Raw genomic sequence first — 18706 nt, forward strand, 5'->3', positions numbered from 1 at the left:
ATGAGCAACATACAAATACCAGGTGATAGCATCAGCACCAATTATAAATCTATTTTTAGCCTCTCTAGGTTGATTGGTTTTGTGTTTCCTTAGTTTTTTAACTTTCTCAACTAGTTCTACTTTGTGTATAACTATCAATCACTCTATATCCTTTCTGGAAAAAAATTTATATTTGGAATCAATCAATTAGCACCCTAATAAACAAGGTCCCCAACAAACTTTTGGATAATTCCAAAAGCATTTTAATATGCCCTCCTATGAGATAAGGTTAACAAATGAAATAATGGTTGTAACCATTGCCTGCTAATACACTTAGTGGCAAAACTGATGATCAGTTCTAACATACAGAAGACAGGCAGTACAGCTGTTAAAAGCTACGAACCTTGGTGTTCAGAAGAGCACTTAGCTACAGTGGAGCCATTAAGGTCAAAGTGACCTTCTAGGTGATTCCCACCCCTGCATCCCATTTACCTAAGGCACAATGTAAGTTTTACAAACCTAATTTACTCAGGTCTTAAGTAAAAACTTGACTAATAGTCATATATTTGTCGATTAAATGACACAAAGCTATGGTAAGCGTTTATTGAACTAAAATGAACTGCTGTACAGTGCTGTACTAAAGCAGCTCCTCTGAGTCCAAGTGGTACTTCAGATCTTTCCACATCTCAGCTGTTCTACTTAAAGCAGCAGAACACTGGAGCAACTGGTTAAAAGTTTCACATATGAGCCTCTAAACTCCCATTAAAGCAAAAATATCATCAATGTCATCTGTCTCCTTAGTGCTTCCTGATGTATTATGTTTATTTCCTTGCATCACTGTCCAAGAATCCGTCTTATTTTCATTGCTTTCTGTAAGCTTTTCATGAGTTTGTGTCTCCTTAGTTTGTATGACAGGATTTGAAACTCTCCTATTCACTTGCTTATTGTTAGGGTACAGATCAGTCCTACGAACAGTAGAATCTGAGAGTCTCCCTTTAATGACATCCGTAGCACTCTGAGTCCCTTGAGGGGGCTGCTGGATTTCCTTTATAAGAGTCGACTGCAACTTTCTCTGTTTCCTTCCTTTCAGTGAAAATTTATTCTGTGATCTTCTTTGTCTCAGATGATGCTTTGAAGTTTTCATACCTAAGCCGTGAAGAAGGCAGTTGCAAATAGATGTTTTTATGCACTGTAGCTTCTTTGGCAAACTTTAAAGGACAGAAGAAATTAGATTGTTAAGATGCATAAAAACATTCTCAAAAATTTTGTCTCCTTTTTACCAATTTCCAACTAAAATATATGTCCTATGCCTCCGTACAATTTCCAGAATCATAAGGAAAAACATGGAAATAGGAGCTTCATATCCAGTCTGCGTTTTCAGAGCACAGCTTCCCTCTGATTTAGACTGTGAGCAAATGTGTCCCCGCTACACTTCCACAGTAAAGTAGTTCCTACAACTAGCAAGGCAGCTGAATGGTGAGATACTGCCATATTTCAGTGCCAGAGCTACTTCCTGATAATTGCTAACCTATTCACAATGTAATAGGATTGGAACTGGGGAAAAAATGAATTACAAATAGAAAAGTTACTAGGATGCATCACCCCATTTCTGGAGTAACAACTTCATATTCAATATAGTAACAGAAAATGAACAAGGAAAAAGGAATCAAAGTGAAGAGGGAGTTTATGTAAAATGAGAAGACAGGGATGCCGGCATAGGCAAAACGACAGCATTCATATTATCTTCAAATCTGGGGATTCCAAACTCAAATGGCTGGTTGTTAGGTACTTTGCTTCTGAGTAGGATACCCTGCCACAAGGCGCACTGGTGCCCTGCTAACTGCCTCACTGTGATGGTCAGAATGCAAACGATTAGCATGAGTCTGTACCTCCCCCTGTACCCTCTTCCTTTTTAAACCAACATGGAACTTTGAGGAATCCCATTTTAACGAAGTAATCCATGATCTCTGTTTCCAAACCAATTTTGTCTTACTGTAAGTGGTAATTTTTAAGTGAGGAGAGGGTAGGTGGACTTCCCAACTGAAATGGAAATAGATGAAAAAACAGAAGAATCAGAGGATCTGCACTGAGTTCAAGATCTCCAGCTCTAATTCCCTAAGTAAAATCCTCTTATTAACTCATCTATAAAATGTGAATACCACCACCTGTGTCACAGTTATTGTGGACATTAAGTACACTTAAAATGTGGTACAAATATAACGTGTTACTAAAACATCAAAACAGGGCAGAATGAAAGAGCACTGCATTTTTGTGGGGTGCAGAATAATGGCTTAATCAAATAACCACCAGTTTGTTACCCTCTGGATTAACTTTTAATTAGCATCTCTGCCTCATCTACCCCTGAGTTTAAACAGAATCTTGAACAGAACAGCTCCATTTTAGGCTGAGCTTCCACTCTAGAGTGTAATGTAAAAATTCTTAACTTCTCCCACAGCTTTCAGTCAAAACCTGCTATAAAACCTTCAGTATATATCATATTTTTTACTAAAACAGGTATTGTCTTTCCATAAATTTTTAAAATTTAAGAAGGTGTGACCAAGTGACATCCATGGAAACCATTATAAAGCCCTGAATAGATACATGTCCATAAATATAGTAAGAAATTATGGTGGATGCACAGAGTGTTTCTTGAAGGATACGCAAAAAGTGGTCAGTGATCGCCCGTCAAGGGGGAATGAGGACCTTTATGGCCCTTTGTGTCTCAAATTGTTACCACAGGCATCTATTATTTGTTCAGTAAAAACATAAAGCCCTAAAATATCTAACTTCATGTATTGTTTCAAGCAATATTGGCTCACAAAGATAACCATCCTTAAGCAGTGCTGTGAATGTAAGCACCACAAAAGGATGAAGCGGTACATGGAGAGTCTAGCTCCTGTGCATGGAAATTACTTGACGCTGACTCTGATGTGTGGCCTTGTAGGAGGAAGCATCTTCTGCTCTCACACCCTCATCCCACTGAAGCTGCGGGCAGACAGGCCATCTCTCCTACCAGAGGCAGAACTCCATGAAGATTAAATCTGTCTTACACATAGTTGTATCTGCAGGTTAGCATACCACAGACACACCTGATACTTTTTGAATAAAAGGATGGAATGGTGAAGAGTAAATCCAATTGACCAAATTTACTTCCTCCCAATGATATATATATTTAGCTCTGCCCAATAAAAATAGCTAACAAAACTGCACTTTGAGTATATACCCCAATTTTAGTCCCCAGGGTACTGGACATTAAAAAGGCTGAATATATATACTTTTGCCTTGAAAGATAACAGAAGAAGTAAAGGAATATAATTTTTATACTATACCTACCTAGAGCCTTGAGCTTCCACATGTTTAAGCCGGTTACTTTTAAGAAGTTTGTTACCCAGAAAGGCAGTCTGAGCCTTCAGTTTTTTGCTTCTACACCACAGAATTGCCATTTGGATTTCTTCAGAAAGTTGTGTGAAACTCTCAGCCTCTCGGAATCTTTGCACAAGACTTTTTACACAGGGAGTTCCTATTGCTTTCTGAGAAGAATGTTTGGTTGCCTTTAGTTTGGATGGAGAATATTTAAACTCAAAGCTCTTCTCCTGAAATATGGAATGATGAGGAAAATTATTGGATCTGTTACAGACATATAACGAGAGAGAGAAGTTGACTCACACACTATCAACATTTGAAAATACATCTTTTTAAAAGAAGGAAAAAGTTTTTTCCAGTTCCCTATGCTTTCTATTTGTCTTTTTAAATTTTTTTGACTGTGCCACCTGGCATTGGGGATCAGAATGGTGCCCCCTTGCAGTGGAAATAGAGTCCTAATAACTAGACTGCCAGGGAATTCCTTTCCTTTTGCTTAAAAAAATTTTTATTCACTGATACTAATACAATTTATCCCCCTCTGTGCTACAACTGATCCCATCTATAGCTAAATTCAGTTGTACACAAGTAACAATATAAATATTTACATACATATTTATTTAACCTGTGTTGCTGTTGTTTAGTCTCTCTGTCATGTCTGACTGTTTGTGACCCCATGGACTACAGCCCGCTGGGCTCCTCTGTCCATGGGATTTCCCAGGCAAGAAGACCGGAATGGCCATTTCCTTCTCCATGGATCTTCCCCAACCACGGATCCATCCTGCCTCTCCTGCACTGGCAGGTGGATTCTCAACCACTGGGCCACCAGGGAAGCCCATTTAACCTACACATAAGAATAAAACTCCACATAATTAAGTATGGATCAAAGTCTAACTGGTGGGAGACAAAATCACTGAAAAGCCCTTTTCCTCTAATGCTGGACTACCACAGCTTGTTTTTCATCACCTCCTCAAGGAAGGGTCATAAATGTTATTGATAAATGTGGAAATGCAGATGACTGCTGAATGTATGTTAAAAATGCTTAACTGAGCAATATTTCCAATTCCAATTCAACCATCTTTTGATGTGGCACCTCTGTCTCTTCAACTTCATTTTTCTGTATGAAGTCAAGTTTGCATTTTATCAACTACTACTGTTTACTGAAATATGCCACCTACTAGGTCTGCTTCCATCTTCTGTTCAAAACTTAGTTTCTTGCAAATTTCTCATTCTCGAGAAGAACAAGTAATAGTAGTAGAAGGTAGAGACCTATCAATCTTTGTGTTGGTGATCCATAAAAGTTTGACCTAAAAACACCCTAAGCATATTGGTGCTAAATGCTAAAAATAAAATAGTGATTGGTCATAAATAAGAGGGATGCTGGAACCAGCTCACATAGGAACAAGTGATGGACTGCAGAAAGTTTCAGGAGCCACAGAGCTACAGTTATTGAGAGAGCTGATAAAACTATTTGGAGACTGGTGTAATGATAAACTCCAGGAGATAGTTTAGGACGGAGAGGCCTGGTGTGCTGCAGCCCATGGAGTTGCAGAGAGTCGGACACAACTTAGCGACTGAACAACAACAAATAATATTAAATGACAAAGACTGAAACCAAACTGCCTGGTTCAAATCCCAGTTCTGCCCCATATTTGCTATCTGGCCTGGACAAATTTCTTGTCCTTTCTTTGCCTTAATTTTCTCATCTGAAACATAGGAAGAACAGCACCTACCTCATAGGACTTTTGCAAGGATTATAAGAATTTACACATATAAAGAGTTCTGAACAATGCCTGGCAAAGAGTAAATGCAGTATAAGTATTATGGTGATGATGACATCTTCTTCCAGAACTTGTAAACTGGACAAAATATAAATGCAAGCTGGAATCCTTGTAAACCTTCAAGAAAGTACTGACTTGTTAGAAAAGAACTTTTGAATAGAATGGGAGAAAGCCCATGAAGAAAACAACTTTGAAAAGAGAGAGAGTAAAAGAACTTCTTATCCGTGTCAGATCCAGAACACACAGAGTTTACAGACACTGGCTGAGGAGAGGTCAACACTGACAGCTCTAACGCTGATAGAAAGAAATAGAAGCCTCATGATAAAAGATGATGGTAGTGACGATGGAAGTACCTAACATCTAACATCAAGTAAGTGCTTACCACACTTGAGACTCTGTGCCCAATACTTCATATGTACTAAAACTGGCACAGCCCTACGAAGTGCATACTGTTTGTAGAAAATGGAGGTATGGACAGGTCAAGAAACTTACATAAGGTCACAAATTACTACAAACCAGGACGCAAACCATCTGTCTGACTTCGAAGCCCATATTCTTAAGCTGCAGTATAATCCACTCCTATGGTGGATCCTAGGATCATTTTAAAATTCTAGCAAAACCCTTAGTAAAATGTTTCTGAAGGCATTCTATTAACTGAATTAACTAGATGCACTCAGATCCCTTGGAAATGCCTCTACTCATTCAGAAGCAGACTGAGAACTAAGATGGCACTATGCCTAGAGCCGAGGACAAAACCAGAAGATTCAGCCTCTGTCCTTGGTAAGTGGCATCTACACTTAGCAAAAATCATAAGCTATATTAAAATAAGCCAGACAAACCTGAATAGCTTTTTGTTTCAGCTGTTTGCAGAAAGCTCTCACATCAAATTCTGATGACTTTTCTGTGGAGATAGATCACAGATAAAAAAATTAGGCATACTATTTTCAAATCAACAAATTCTTAAGTACATGACAACAAAGGGAGTTAAGCAAGCAAAGAACTATGAAGCTACAACAGAAAGAAATAACTTAACATGCTCAAGCTTAGAAAACACATTATTAATACCATACTTCTCTAAAGATAATGTGAGTTAAAATTAAGAGAGTTTAACAGTATGAGCCATATCAAAGCAAATTACCTTTTAAGATTTTCTTACTCTTTACTGGTTGTCCAAGATCCATGTTATTCTGTATATTGATCTTCATTTGTTTAGCTTTTTCAGAAATTCTAAGTAAAGTTTCTTCACCTGACCTCTGTGATTGCTCTTTTGTTAAAAATAGTTTATTTAGCAGTTTAGTTACTCCTTTAGCTACAAAAGCTGTAGGCATTTTTTTCTTAAAGACTTCAAAATAGGGCTCTCCTAAAAATTCAACAATATCAGAAGGAAAGGTAAAACCTTTGAAGTAAGGCAATGGTTGAATCCTGGAGACCTCTTGAAGTAATCCAAACAATGGTTCATATAAGGAAACCAGCCTTTTTAAAACATCTTTATACAGAACCCTAGGGAAAGAAGTAGGAGCTCATGAATTAGTCAGTAATTGTAATTTGCAGATTATGTAATAACAGATTCAAAGCTGAAAATAACACTTATCAGTCTGCCACTATAGATTAAAAAAAAAAAAATGCTACAGTGGATACTTGCAAAGAGCTAGATTTAGTCCAGCTTATATAGAAAAATCCAAGTACAAAATGTTATATAAAACCAAATACAGTACTACATGGAGAGATATTTCAAAGGATGTGCACCAAAATCTTAACTGTGGTTTTATCTAGAGGATAAGATTTTAGGCAAATTTCAGGTTCTTTGAATTTTTTCTATTTTTAAAAGTTTCTTCAAATAAGCATGTATTATTAAAATTAAAAAATCAAAGCTATTTTCATTGTAGGGAAGAATAATACAGTTTGACATTGATTAGTAATTCTAACATTACTAACATGATAACCATACTAACATATGATAAGTAGTTCTAACATTGTTAGCTCTAAAAACAAGCAGAATAAAAAACAGGATGACTGAAAATAGTACTTGAGATACCCAGATTAAGATAGAAAATTAAGGATTAGAAAGAATTTTTTCTTTTTTTGTTTCCATTCAAATTATAGCTAATCACAAATGGGCAGATTTTGAATCTGATTATCCATCAGATAAGCTCCATAATATATATTGTGAGATGCAAGGGAAATTCTCTTTGGTTTGCAACTAGTATTACCAGTGTTCTTTACGTCAATAGCTATGGCTCAAAAAGCAGTAGTGGTTCATGTAGAAGAAAGGAATTTAGAAAACATAAGGAAGGTCATTGCCGTTAAGTATTAGAAATCTAGTGGCAGAAACAAATGAATGATACAGACTGCCCAGGAACACCTTCATTTTAAATGGCTCAGCTGAATGATTAGAGGAACCTTTTTTTTTTTTTTTAATTCCAGCTGCTAATCCTAGGAATTCATTTGTTTAGTTTAATGTGGAAGTGATCTCATGGATTCAGATTCAAAGCCTAGTCTTTTGACATAACTATCAACACTTAGCTTCCCAATCCATCCCAAATAAACTCTGATCAAATGAAAAAACAGAATTTCTGCACTTTCAACATCCCATGGAAAAGCAAATATGAAGACTACTAATAAGAAACCTAGTCTGAGTTAGAGAAATGAGAAAGAAATGAAGGATTTCAAAGGTACATACATACATACCATAACCTGCTCACGAGCCCAACCATCACAAGGTTTAAAATAATGAATTCTTGCAAACCTAGATGTTTCACAGTCAAGCTGAAGAATCAAGTTAAAGTTGGGAAACAGAATCAAAGGAATTTATGTTTTGTTGTGTTACATTTATGGGGAAAAAAAACACAGAATGCAGAGTTTTCTTGAAGGAGTTAAAGCCTTAAAACATGTTCTACTTAAGTCATTGAAGCTTTAAAAAAAAGTAATATACACTCTGCTAGAGACTTCATTAATAAACTTGGTTTCTAAGGATTAGCTTTTAAGATTAATAATTTCTAACTGTCAATGCCTTTAGGATAATACATATTAAATAGAGGTAGAAATCCCTGGCAATGGCTATTTCAGGCACTTCTCAGGAAGAGAAGACCAAAGAGCAAAATTTTAAGAATTTGCATATATTATAACTCCTACTTTGAAAATATGAAAAACTACATACTCCCTAGCTTTCAAACAGAAATACTATTAAATTCATCCCTGCATGCATGCTTAGTCATGTCTGACTCTGCAACCCCGTGGACTGTAACCCAACAGGCTCCTTTGTCCATGGGATTTCCCAGGCAAGAATACTGGAGTGGGTTGCCACTTCCTCCTCCAGGGGTCTTCCTGACCTAGGGATCAAACCTGCATCTCCTGTGGCTCCTTCATTAGCAAGTGGATTCCTTACCACTGAGCCACCTGAGAAGCCCATTAAATACATCCAAACAACTGAAGTTCAGAAAAACGTTTTTTAGATGATTCAAGGATACAGAAATGTCTTGCAGCAACAGTCCAACAGGCGAAGCAGCAACTTGCAGGCCCCCAGAATCTTCATCAACACCAGTTCTACCACTGGTTGGCTGGGGATGACACATGCTTTGGTATTTATAGGCTGATTTTCACTTGACAAAAATAGAAAAGTATGTTACTTTCATTCTTAAATATAAAACACTTATATAATAAGTACAGAATTGCTTTAAGCTCAATTGAGGTAGTTATGTTTAATAATGACTCACTGAAGTTAACTGACACTTATGTTTCAAAATAGTTTATCATCACCCAGGTTTCAGTGTCACACTGTTCCTTCCCACAAGCCAACAGAGGGAGGTTACCACAGATACCAGGGGCCCTTTATTAAAATAAAATTTGTACAGCTAAGGTATAATTGGTTATATTCAAACAATAATGAAGGAAGTCTAAAGCGAGGTTACAGTAAGACACCGGGTTTCCAGCCCACCACAAAGCCCATTACAAAGCAACTAGACTACTTACTTAGAAGAAAATGACTCTGAGAGATCTTGAATTGAACCTTCCAAATTCATGTTTTTCAAACGTTTTAAACACTGTTCAACCTGAAAGGGGAAGACCAGCTCAAATTCACATGTTTATGTGTAACAGAGGCAAAGCCACTGATGTGAACATGAAAACAAATTCAAAATTTCAAAGTACAGTAATACACTGAATACAAAGTATAGAAATACACAGAATACAAAGTATAGAAATACAAAGAATGCCATATTTTAGGGTAAAGAAACCGGTAGCCCAAAGCAGTTGCTTCTGGTTAAAAATTTGAAATTTATGCAGCCAAATAAATTTCTCAGATCAGGTTATGACCAGTGACTGGATTTCCCTGGTGGCTCAGATGGTAAAACGACTGCCTACAATGCAGGAGACCCAGGTTCGATCCCTGGGTCGGGAAGATCCCCTGGAGAAGGAAATGGCAACCCACTCCAGTACTCTTGCCTGGAGAATCCCATAGATGAAGGAGCCTGGCGGGCTATAGTCCATGGGGTCGCAAAGAGTTGCACACAATTGAGCAACTTCCCTCTCTCTCTTTCTTTCTTTCTTTCTTACTATATGCCAGTGTGTGCTTGGTGCTATAAAGAGGACCAAAGTAAATGTAAGATTATTCTCAAGATTGTATTAATAAACTTTTCTGAAGTAACATGATTTCTAATAGTGAAACTATTAAAACAAGACAGTAAATTGTTAAGTACTAAATTTTACTGTCCATAAGTGCTGCAGACATGAGGATCAAGTGATGGAGGGCTTGGGCATTATAAACATACAGAACCAGGTAAGCAAAGGCTCAGAGGAGGGAACCAATGTGGTGAGTAGGAAGACTCACAAAGAGTTCAGGCTGCTTGTAATACAATATATATGATGATGAAGACCACAGAGAAGCCTGAGCTAAGAAAACTGAAGAGGCCAGATCAGGAAGGATCTGCTAAGTCCCCTGCTCTTTATTCAGGGGACAATGGAGAACCATTAAAAATTAAGCTGTGTTTTAGGATGATTAACCAGGATTTGGTACACGTGAACATGCCACAGTAGAGGAAAGACTGAAGGAGGAAAGATCAGTCAGAATTACAACACAACAAAAAATTGACAAGGTTTCAAAATTTAGTTTAGCCAGAACTAAAAGGGACTAGATGCGGAGAAGGTGTTAATTGATCAGTTAACCTGATGGGAGAGCAGAGAGAACACCAAATTTTTCTGACTATACTTATTGACAACCTGGAAGCCCGGAGGAGAAATACGTATATTCAATCTGAGATAACAGGTTTGGTTTTGGAGTTAAAGACTCAGAAGGAGATAAAACCTGCTCCAGAGAAGAAAACTTAGGAAAAACCATAATCGCAAATCTTTCTTTGGTAAAGAAATCATCTTTTTTGCTTTAAGTAATGTGAGTGGAAAACTTTACCAAAGAAAATGAATCTGTTTAAGGTTGGAGATTATGCCATACACCTAGCACAAAGCACAGTGCCTGGCACATAGAAAGTTTCAAAAATACTTGGAGAATTAATAAAATGAATGAGCAAATAAATGAGCATATATGGAACTTAACTTGGAAGGCTCTATTCTGTGTATGTAATCCCTGAGCTAGAAGGACCCAATTTTGTCTTAAACTTCAAAAGATACACAAAACACTTTACACAACTTGTTATATACTCATTTAATATATTCCCAATTAGATTATTTACCACCACAATAAATAAATTGCAACTTTGTTCTTTTTATGATTTGGGGATTTTGATTATGCTCAGGAAAATTGTTTCTTGATCCAACACTTTGTTTTGATCAAATCACTCCATCTTTAAAGTAAACAAAGGCGTGGTAATTTGTTCTAGATTGTATATAATTAAAATTTTTCATAATTATCTACCTACTAGAAACAAGACTGGGAAAGAATCAAACATAGTTCTTTTCTAATACAGACTGTTTTTTGAAATGCTTTCAGGGAAAAAAAATGAAAGCTCACATGATTGTGGGCTTAACACTTAAAAATCACAAGTGAAAGTGAAGTGAAAGTCACTCAGTTGTGTCCAATTCTTTGCAACCCCATGGACAGTCCACGGAATTCTCCAGGTGAGAATACTGGAGTGGGTACCCTTTCTTTTCTCCAGGGTTTCTTCCCAACCCAGGTATCGAACCCCGGTCTCCCGCATTGCAGGCAGATACTTTACTAGCTGAGCCACAGGGGAAGTCCAAGAATACTGGAGTGGGTAGCCTATCCCTTCTCCAGCAGATATTCCCAACCCAGAAATCAAACCAAGGTCTCCTTCATTGTAGGTGGATTCTTTACCAACTGAGCTATCAGGAAAGCCCAAGTAAATCACAAGTAATTTACTTCAATTTCCTTAAATAACAAAAGTTAAGTGGCAGTGTGATCTCCATCTTCACCAAGTAAAAATGTTTTCTCTTAAATACAGGGCTCTTTCCTTACCTGTCTGAGGGCCAAATGGGGCTTATGGCGGCCCATTCTGTTGTGATTGCTGTAAAGGATTGCACATAATACATCTGTCTCTGCATCTAAGGTTCGGCTCTTCAGTGACAATGTAATGCGACAGCATTCTTTAATTATAGCTGCAATGCAAAGGTCTAATGCAGAGATATTTAGTAATAAGACTTAACATGCATTTCTACATTAAGTATATTATACAAAAAATACACTGAAAGAAGCAACTTTCCTTATCTGTTTTAAAGAAATCAATACCACCACAATCAGCTTCACCTGTGAGAACATAATTAAACATTTCTAAGTATGTAAGAAATGACATAGGAAGGAAGGAAAATGGTGACAGATAATATCAAGTCCATGAAATCATTAAGAAAACATCTATTAAACTAGAATGTATATCATATCACATTTTATTGTGATTTTAAGAATCTTTCATATGAATACTTTGCAGAGTCATTTAGGGTACACCAAACACTTTAAGAAAGTGGGGAAAACCACTAGACCATTCAGGTATGACTTAAATCCCTTATGATTATACAGTGGAAGTGAGAAATTTATAAGGGACTATAGAGTGCCTGATGAACTATTGACGGAGGTTCGTGACATTGTACAGGAGACAAGGATCAAGACCATCCCCATGGAAAAGAAACGCAAAAAAGCAAAATGGCTGTCTGAGGAGGCCTTACAAACAGCTGTGAAAAGAAAAGCTAAAAGTAAAGGAGAAAAGGAAAGATATACCTATTTGAATGCAGAGTTCCAAAGAATAGCAAGGAGAGAGAAGAAACCTTCCTCAGTGATCAGGGCAAAGAAATAGAGGAAAACAATAAACAGGAAAGACTAGAGATCTCTTCAAGAAAATTCGAGATACCAAGGGAACATTTCATGCAAAGATGAGCTCAATAAAGGACAGAAATGGTATGGACCTAATAGGAGCAGAAGATATTAAGAAAAGGTGGCAAGAATACACAGAAAAGCTGTACAAAAAAGATCTTCATGACCCAGATAATCACGATGGTGTGATCACTGACCTAGAGCCAGACATCTGGGAATGTGAAGTCAAGAGGGCCTTAGGAAGTATCACTACAAACAAAGCTAGTGGAGGTGATGGAATTCCAGTTGAGCTAGTTCAAATCCTACAAGATGATGCTGTGAAAGTCTTGCACTCAATATGCCAGCAAATTTGGAAAACTCAGCAGTGGCCACAGGACTGGAAAAGGTCAGTTTTCATTCTAATCCCAAAGAAAGGCAATGCCAAAGAATGCTCAAACTACCACACAGTTGCACTCATCTCACACGCTAGTAAAGTAATGCTCAAAATTCTCCAAGCCAGGCTTCAGCAATACGTGAACCGTGAACTTCCAGATGTTCAAGCTGGTTTTAGAAAAGACAGAGAAACCAGAGATCAAATGCCAACATTCACTGGATCACTGAAAAAGCAAGAGAGTTCTAGAAAAACATCTATTTCTGCTTTATTGACTATGCCAAAGCCTTTGACTGTGTGGATCACAATAAACTGTGGAAAATTCTGAAAGAGATGGGAATACCACACCACCTGACCTGCCTCTTGAGAAACCTATATGCAGGTCAGGAAGCAACAGTTAGAACTGGACATGGAACAACACATTGGTTCCAAATAGGAAAAGGAGTACATCAAGGCTGTATACTGTCACCCTACTTATTTAACTTTTATGCAGAAGTACATCATGAGAAACACTGGGCTGGAGGAAGAACAAGCTGGAATCAAGATTTCCAGGAGAAATATCAATAACCTCAGATATTCAGATGACACCACCCTTATGGCAGAAAGTGAAGAAGAACTAAAGAGCCTCTTGATGAAAGTGAAAGAGGAGAGTGAAAAAGTTGGCTTAAAGCTCAACATTCAGAAAACGAAGATCATGGCATCCGGTCCCATCACTTCATGGCAAATAGATGGGGAAACAGTGGAAACAGTGGCTGACTTTATTTTTCTGGGCTCCAAAATCACCAGAGATGGTGATTGCAGCCATGAAATTAAAAGGCGCCTACTCCTTGGAAGGAAAGTTATGACCAACTTAGCATAATAAAAAGTAGAGACATTACTTTGTCAACAAAGGTCTGTCTAGTCAAGGCTATGGTTTTTCCAGTAGTCATGTATGGATGTGAGAGTTGGACTATAAAGAAAGCTAAGCGCTGAAGAATTGATGCTTTTGAACTGTGGTGTTGAAGAAGACTCTTGAGAGTACCTTGGACTACAAGGAGATCCAACCAGTCCATTCTGAAGGAAATCAGTCCTGGGTGTTCATTGGAAGGACTGGTGTTGAAGCTGAAACTCCAATATTTTGGCCACCTGATGTGAAGAGCTGACTCATTTGAAAAGACCCTGATGTTGGGAAAGATTGAAGGCATGAGGAGAAGGGGACGACAGAGAATGAGATGTTTAGATGGCATCACCGATTCCATGGACATGAGTTTGGGTAAACTCCAGGAGTTTGTGATGGGCAGGGAGGCCTGGCATGCTGCAGTTCATGGGGTCGCAAAGAGTCGAACACAACTGAGTGACTGAACTGAACTGAACCACTTTAAGTATGTTGAAGGTGGGACACTTTTGTATACTTCTCTAATACCACTTTAAGAATATATTTAGAAAAGAGAAATCACTCTAACAACTGGAAATTATATCTGACTAAACACAGGGTGCTTATTTAGCAAAACAAGATAACAGCCTCCTAGTCTGAAAAGCTGTGAATTTAAGAGTTAATAGCGTTCTCTATGCCTCTTAAGGGTAGCAGTAGCATCCTAAGTGGCAGTAACACAAAGGCAAACTTTACACAACACAGAGAACTTTCTTACTATCCCAACTATTTGAGGCCAGAAATGAGCTGCCCTGGGGGTGGGGAGAGACTTGGTGAATTTCCATGCCTAACAGGAATCCTGTTAAAAGTATTTCTGAACAGAGGAAGGGGTAACGTTAATCTGTAAATGGGGCAGGATGGATGGTTGGAGAGGGGAATGTGATGTTATAAATACTTAATAACAGCTATCATCTGCAAGGAGATCCAACCAGTCCATCCTAAAGGAAATCAATCCTGAATATTCATTGGAAGGACTGATGCTGAAGCTGAAACTCCAATACTTTGGTCATCTGATGCGAAGAACTGACTCATTTGAAAACACCCTAATACTGAGAATGATTGAAGGCAGGAGGAGAAGGGGAGGACAGAAGATGAGATGGTTGGATGGCATCACCGACTCAATGGATATGAGTTTGAGTAAGCTCCGGAAATTGGTGATGGACAGGGAAGCCTGGCTTACTGCATTCCATGGGGTCGCAAAGAGTCGGACACAACTGAACGACTGGACTGGACTGAACTGATCATTATTTACTGTATCAGGCACTGTTCCAAATACTCCTTTTACTTTATATTAATAATACTTTATACTGTTACTCTATAATACTCTTTCAGAACTGCTCTATGAATAAAGTACTATTGTTATTCCCAATTGAAAATAAGCGAGGCCCAGAAACGTTACATTCCCCACTGCTCACCCCAGCTCCAGCAGAGGGAAAAGCCAGGATTCAATCCCTCAACCCAGTTCTTACTGACCTGTGTGCGTGCTAAGTCAGTTCAGTCGTGCGACCCTATGGACCGCGGCCTGCCAGGCTCCTCTGTCCATGGGATTTTCCAAGCAAGAATACTGGAGTGGGTTGCTATGCCCTCCTCCAGGGGATCTTCCCGACCCAGGGATCAAACCTGTGCCTCATACTTCCACCTAAAGAAAGGTGGGTTCTTTCCCACTAGCGCCACCTACCTAATAATCGCAGTGCCATTCAAACATTGATAGAGCACGCTCTCCTAAATGAAATCATTTAGATCCTCCCAAAAACCTGGTGATAGGTAGGGAAAACTAACTCCATTTTACAGATAAGGAACGGGGGACTCAGGAAAATTGCGGCTTAACTGCAGAGTGCTTGAGTGACGACCCGCAGCCCTTCAGGGGCAGAGCGCGGCAGAGACAGAGGGCTAACCACGCCTCTTGGTGGCTGAGTGAAACGCAGGGTTCCCAGGCAGCACTTTTCCCTGACACCAGTTGTGTCCGCCCCTCTCCCCCATTTCGGTGCGGTGCTAGGTCGCGAGCCTTCGGTGCCCCTGCCAGGCCCTGCGATAGACACAGGGGATCCAGCGAAGAACTGTAAAGCCAGGTGCCCCCATGAGCCTCATTCGCAAATTCCCCAGCCCCTCACCCTTCGGCCCTTCCCAGTGTCCCGCGGGCTCCGGAAGTCCCGCCCCGCGCGCACGTGCGCCGGCTCCACGCCTCCTCCGGAAAAGCCTGCGCCCCTAGCGCGGCGCCTCACTCACCTAGCGCCGTGTCCGGGTTCTGTACGGTCACTGCGCTGCGGCTCCCTGCCTTAGGGATCCTCACCCGGTTCCACGGCTCCGGGCCCGGCAACAGCGTAGCCATCTTAGGAGGCAGGAGAGGGAGTGGAAGGGGCGGAGCTAGGCCAGACCAAGTGGAGGGACCGAAGGAGGGGAGATGAGCCGACGTCACGGGGAGGTAGAGGGCAAAGGGTGGGGCGGGGGCGGGGCTGGGGCCCTGGGCGGAGTCTTTCATGGAACCCTGGACTAAGTATGGTGAACCTGAAATACGTGGTTCAGTTCAGTTCAGTCTCTCAGTCGTCTCCGACTCTGCGACCCCATGAATCGCAGCACGCCAGGCCTCCCTGTCCACCAACTCCCAGAGTTGACTCAAACTCGTCCATCGAGTCAGTGATGCCATCCAGCCATCTCATCCTCTCCCGTTCCCTTCTCCTGACCCCAGTCCCTCCCAGCATCAGGGGTTTTTTCCCAATGAGTCAACTCTTCGCATGAGGTGGCCAAAATATTGGAGTTTCAGCTTCAGCATCAGTCCCTCCAATGAACACCCAGGACTGATCTCCTTTAGGATGGACTGGTTGCATCTCCTTGCAGTCCAAGGGACTCTCAAGAGTCTTCTCCAACACCACAGTTCAAAAGCATCACTTCTTCAGCGCTCAGCTTTCTTCACAGTCCAACTCTCACATCCACGTGGTAGTGTATCAGAATCACCTGGGAGATTTTGGGGGCGCTCTATCCCAGTACTACACAAACAGAATCCCCGAATGGGTTGAGGCTTTATCCTTGTGTTTATGCTTCCCCATGGGACTCTGAGGCGCAATCAGTTTGGCAAATACTTCAGGGCCTTTTACAGACGTGAAAAGTAAGACCTGTAGTTGAGTTGCATCCACCCCCATCTCTACTTCAGCCATTAGGAGAAAAGGAAGTAATGGAATAAAGAGCCTTATGCAAAATGTACGTTTGCAACACAGAAAACTTAGAGTTAGTCAAGGATGGGGTGTGTGTGTGTGTGTGTGTGTGTGTATTTAGCCCCTCAGTCGTGTCCCTCTCTTTGTGTCCCCATGGACTGTAACCAGCCAGGCCCCTCTCCATGGAATTTTCCAGGTAAGAATACTGGAGTGGGTTGCCATTTCCTTCTCCAGGGGATCTTCCCAACCCAGTGATGGAACCCACATCTCTTGGGTCTCCTGCCTGAGTAGGCAGATTGTTTACCACTAGAGCCACCTTTGAACTGACCTTAGTCAAGGAAGCAGCAGCAAAACTATAATAGAGTGGAGCCCTTAGCACATGGGGTTGCTGTGTGCCATTACACTCTGCAATGGTCCTGCTCAGTCATTGGTTAGTGCCATAGTGGGCCCCTGCCACAAATAACTTATCAATGAGTGACCATTAGTGATCTTGCTAGGCCTTTGGTTGGTGTTGCAGTGAGCTCCACCAACAAATAACCGTCAATGAGTGACCCTTAGTGAGAGGATTTAGCCAAGGGTCAGTGGAGTGTGGTCCTCAGGTAGAAAGTGAGGTAAGAGGCGGATCCTGTTCTTCCATGGGGCTGGTCCAGCTCACCCTTCTTTGGGCCAGTGGATGAACTGGGGGAGGGGCAGGCAGGGAACAGTCTGGGGGTTGTGTCCCCCAGGCTCCAGAGCCCTCACTACGCCCAGTGGCAGGGCCCAGGCCTCAGGGTGGTGGTGAACCTCTGCCCTGTCTTCCTCTCTGAGATATAATAGCAGCAGCCATCTGCATGGGCTAATTCTGCAGGATTTAGGCCCCCTAACTGATGTTTGGGTGGCCTGAGAAGTCTGAGGGCCAGTTGTATCCTGGGCTCCTGGCTTCCTCAGTGATGACTGCTGTTCAGGATCTGGGGACCTGGCCCTGAGGGAGAGCTACCTCTTCAGCACTGGTGGGAGGACCCAGACTGGGTGCTGGACAAACGCTCCTGGGTAGGGTAACCAGCAGGCACAGGAACCCCCTCCTCTTAGCCAAGGTCTGGACCTCAGAGGGTGAAGGTTGAGTCTTGAGACTTTGCCCTTTATTGTCATAACGGAGAGTAACGTTTGTTTGGTGGAGGTTTGCAGGAGACTCCTTACCTGACCGTGACTGACCTCCAGAATAAAAGATCTGACACCAAGAAGTTTGAAACCAACCATGCCCCTCCCTCTCCTTTTCTACAAAACGGTTTTGCTGAAAGCTTTTGGGGGGTTTGGGATTTTATGGCATGAACCACCATCTCCTTGCATGGCCCTGCAATAAAACTAAACCTTTCTCTACTCCAAACTCCAACGTTTTGGTTTTGTTTGGCTTCACTGTTCATTGGGCACATGAATTTGCATTTCAGTAACAAAACCACAATCACAGAAAATTGGAGGCTGCTTGACTCTCCATCAACCCAATCTTCTGTCAATGTCCAAAACAAGATATTCCAAGCTCTGCTGATCCTCACCTCAGTATCTTTCTAACACTTGATTTACTTCAGCTATGCTGTTGCCTGAAAGCTCAGTTGGTAAAGTTTCCACCTGCAATGCAGGAGACCCCAGTTCAATCCCTAGGTTGGGAAAATCTGCTGGAGAAAGGATAGGTTACCCACTCCAATATTCTTGGGCTTCCCTTGTGGCTCAGCTGGTAAAGAATCCACCTGCAATGCAGGAGACCTGGGTTCGATCCCTGGGTTGGGAAGATCCCCTGGAGAAGGAAAAGGCTACCTACTCCAGTATTCTGGCCTGGAAAATTCCATGGATTATATAGACCTTGGGGTCACAAAGAGTTGGACAGTACTGAGTGACTTTCACTTCACTTCACCC

At 40.8% G+C, this 18706-nt stretch overlaps 1 protein-coding gene across 7 annotated transcripts; it reads right to left on the reverse strand.

Annotated features, from left to right (window-relative positions):
* Window positions 1–557: 557 nt before the first annotated feature.
* NEPRO (nucleolus and neural progenitor protein) lies at window positions 558–16073 on the reverse strand. 7 transcript variants are annotated; one of them, XM_027520116.1, is made up of 9 exons: window positions 15897–16073; window positions 11545–11699; window positions 9090–9169; window positions 8588–8719; window positions 7809–7886; window positions 6517–6620; window positions 5960–6021; window positions 3313–3572; window positions 558–1187 (listed from the first exon to the last, which is right to left on the reverse strand). In XM_027520116.1, the coding sequence occupies exons 1-9, from the start codon at window positions 15997–15999 to the stop codon at window positions 731–733; spliced, it is 1431 nt and encodes a 476-aa protein (XP_027375917.1). In that variant the 5' UTR covers window positions 16000–16073; the 3' UTR covers window positions 558–730. The 7 variants fall into 7 exon arrangements, with proteins under 7 accessions (XP_027375917.1, XP_027375675.1, XP_027376078.1 ...); XM_027519874.1 differs by having other exon boundaries at window positions 6259–6620; window positions 15897–15999; XM_027520277.1 differs by having other exon boundaries at window positions 731–1187; window positions 6259–6620; window positions 7801–7886.
* Between the last annotated feature and the right edge of the window lie 2633 nt (window positions 16074–18706).

The sequence above is a fragment of the Bos indicus x Bos taurus genome, chromosome 1, assembly GCF_003369695.1.
Source record: "Bos indicus x Bos taurus breed Angus x Brahman F1 hybrid chromosome 1, Bos_hybrid_MaternalHap_v2.0, whole genome shotgun sequence".
NCBI classification, from domain to species: Eukaryota; Metazoa; Chordata; class Mammalia; order Artiodactyla; family Bovidae; genus Bos; species Bos indicus x Bos taurus.

Excerpts from the sequence above, each read along its gene's own strand:
- NEPRO (XM_027519874.1), bottom strand. The coding sequence starts at position 15,999 with ATGGCTACGCTGTTGCCGGGCCCGGAGCCGTGGAACCGGGTGAGGATC. Across the intron at positions 6,022-6,258 it reads GAGTAAGAAAATCTTAAAAG|AAAAGTCATCAGAATTTGAT; the intron begins GTAATTTGCTTT and ends CTATCTCCACAG. Across the intron at positions 3,573-5,959 it reads TGAAACAAAAAGCTATTCAG|GAGAAGAGCTTTGAGTTTAA; the intron begins GTTTGTCTGGCT and ends TCCATATTTCAG.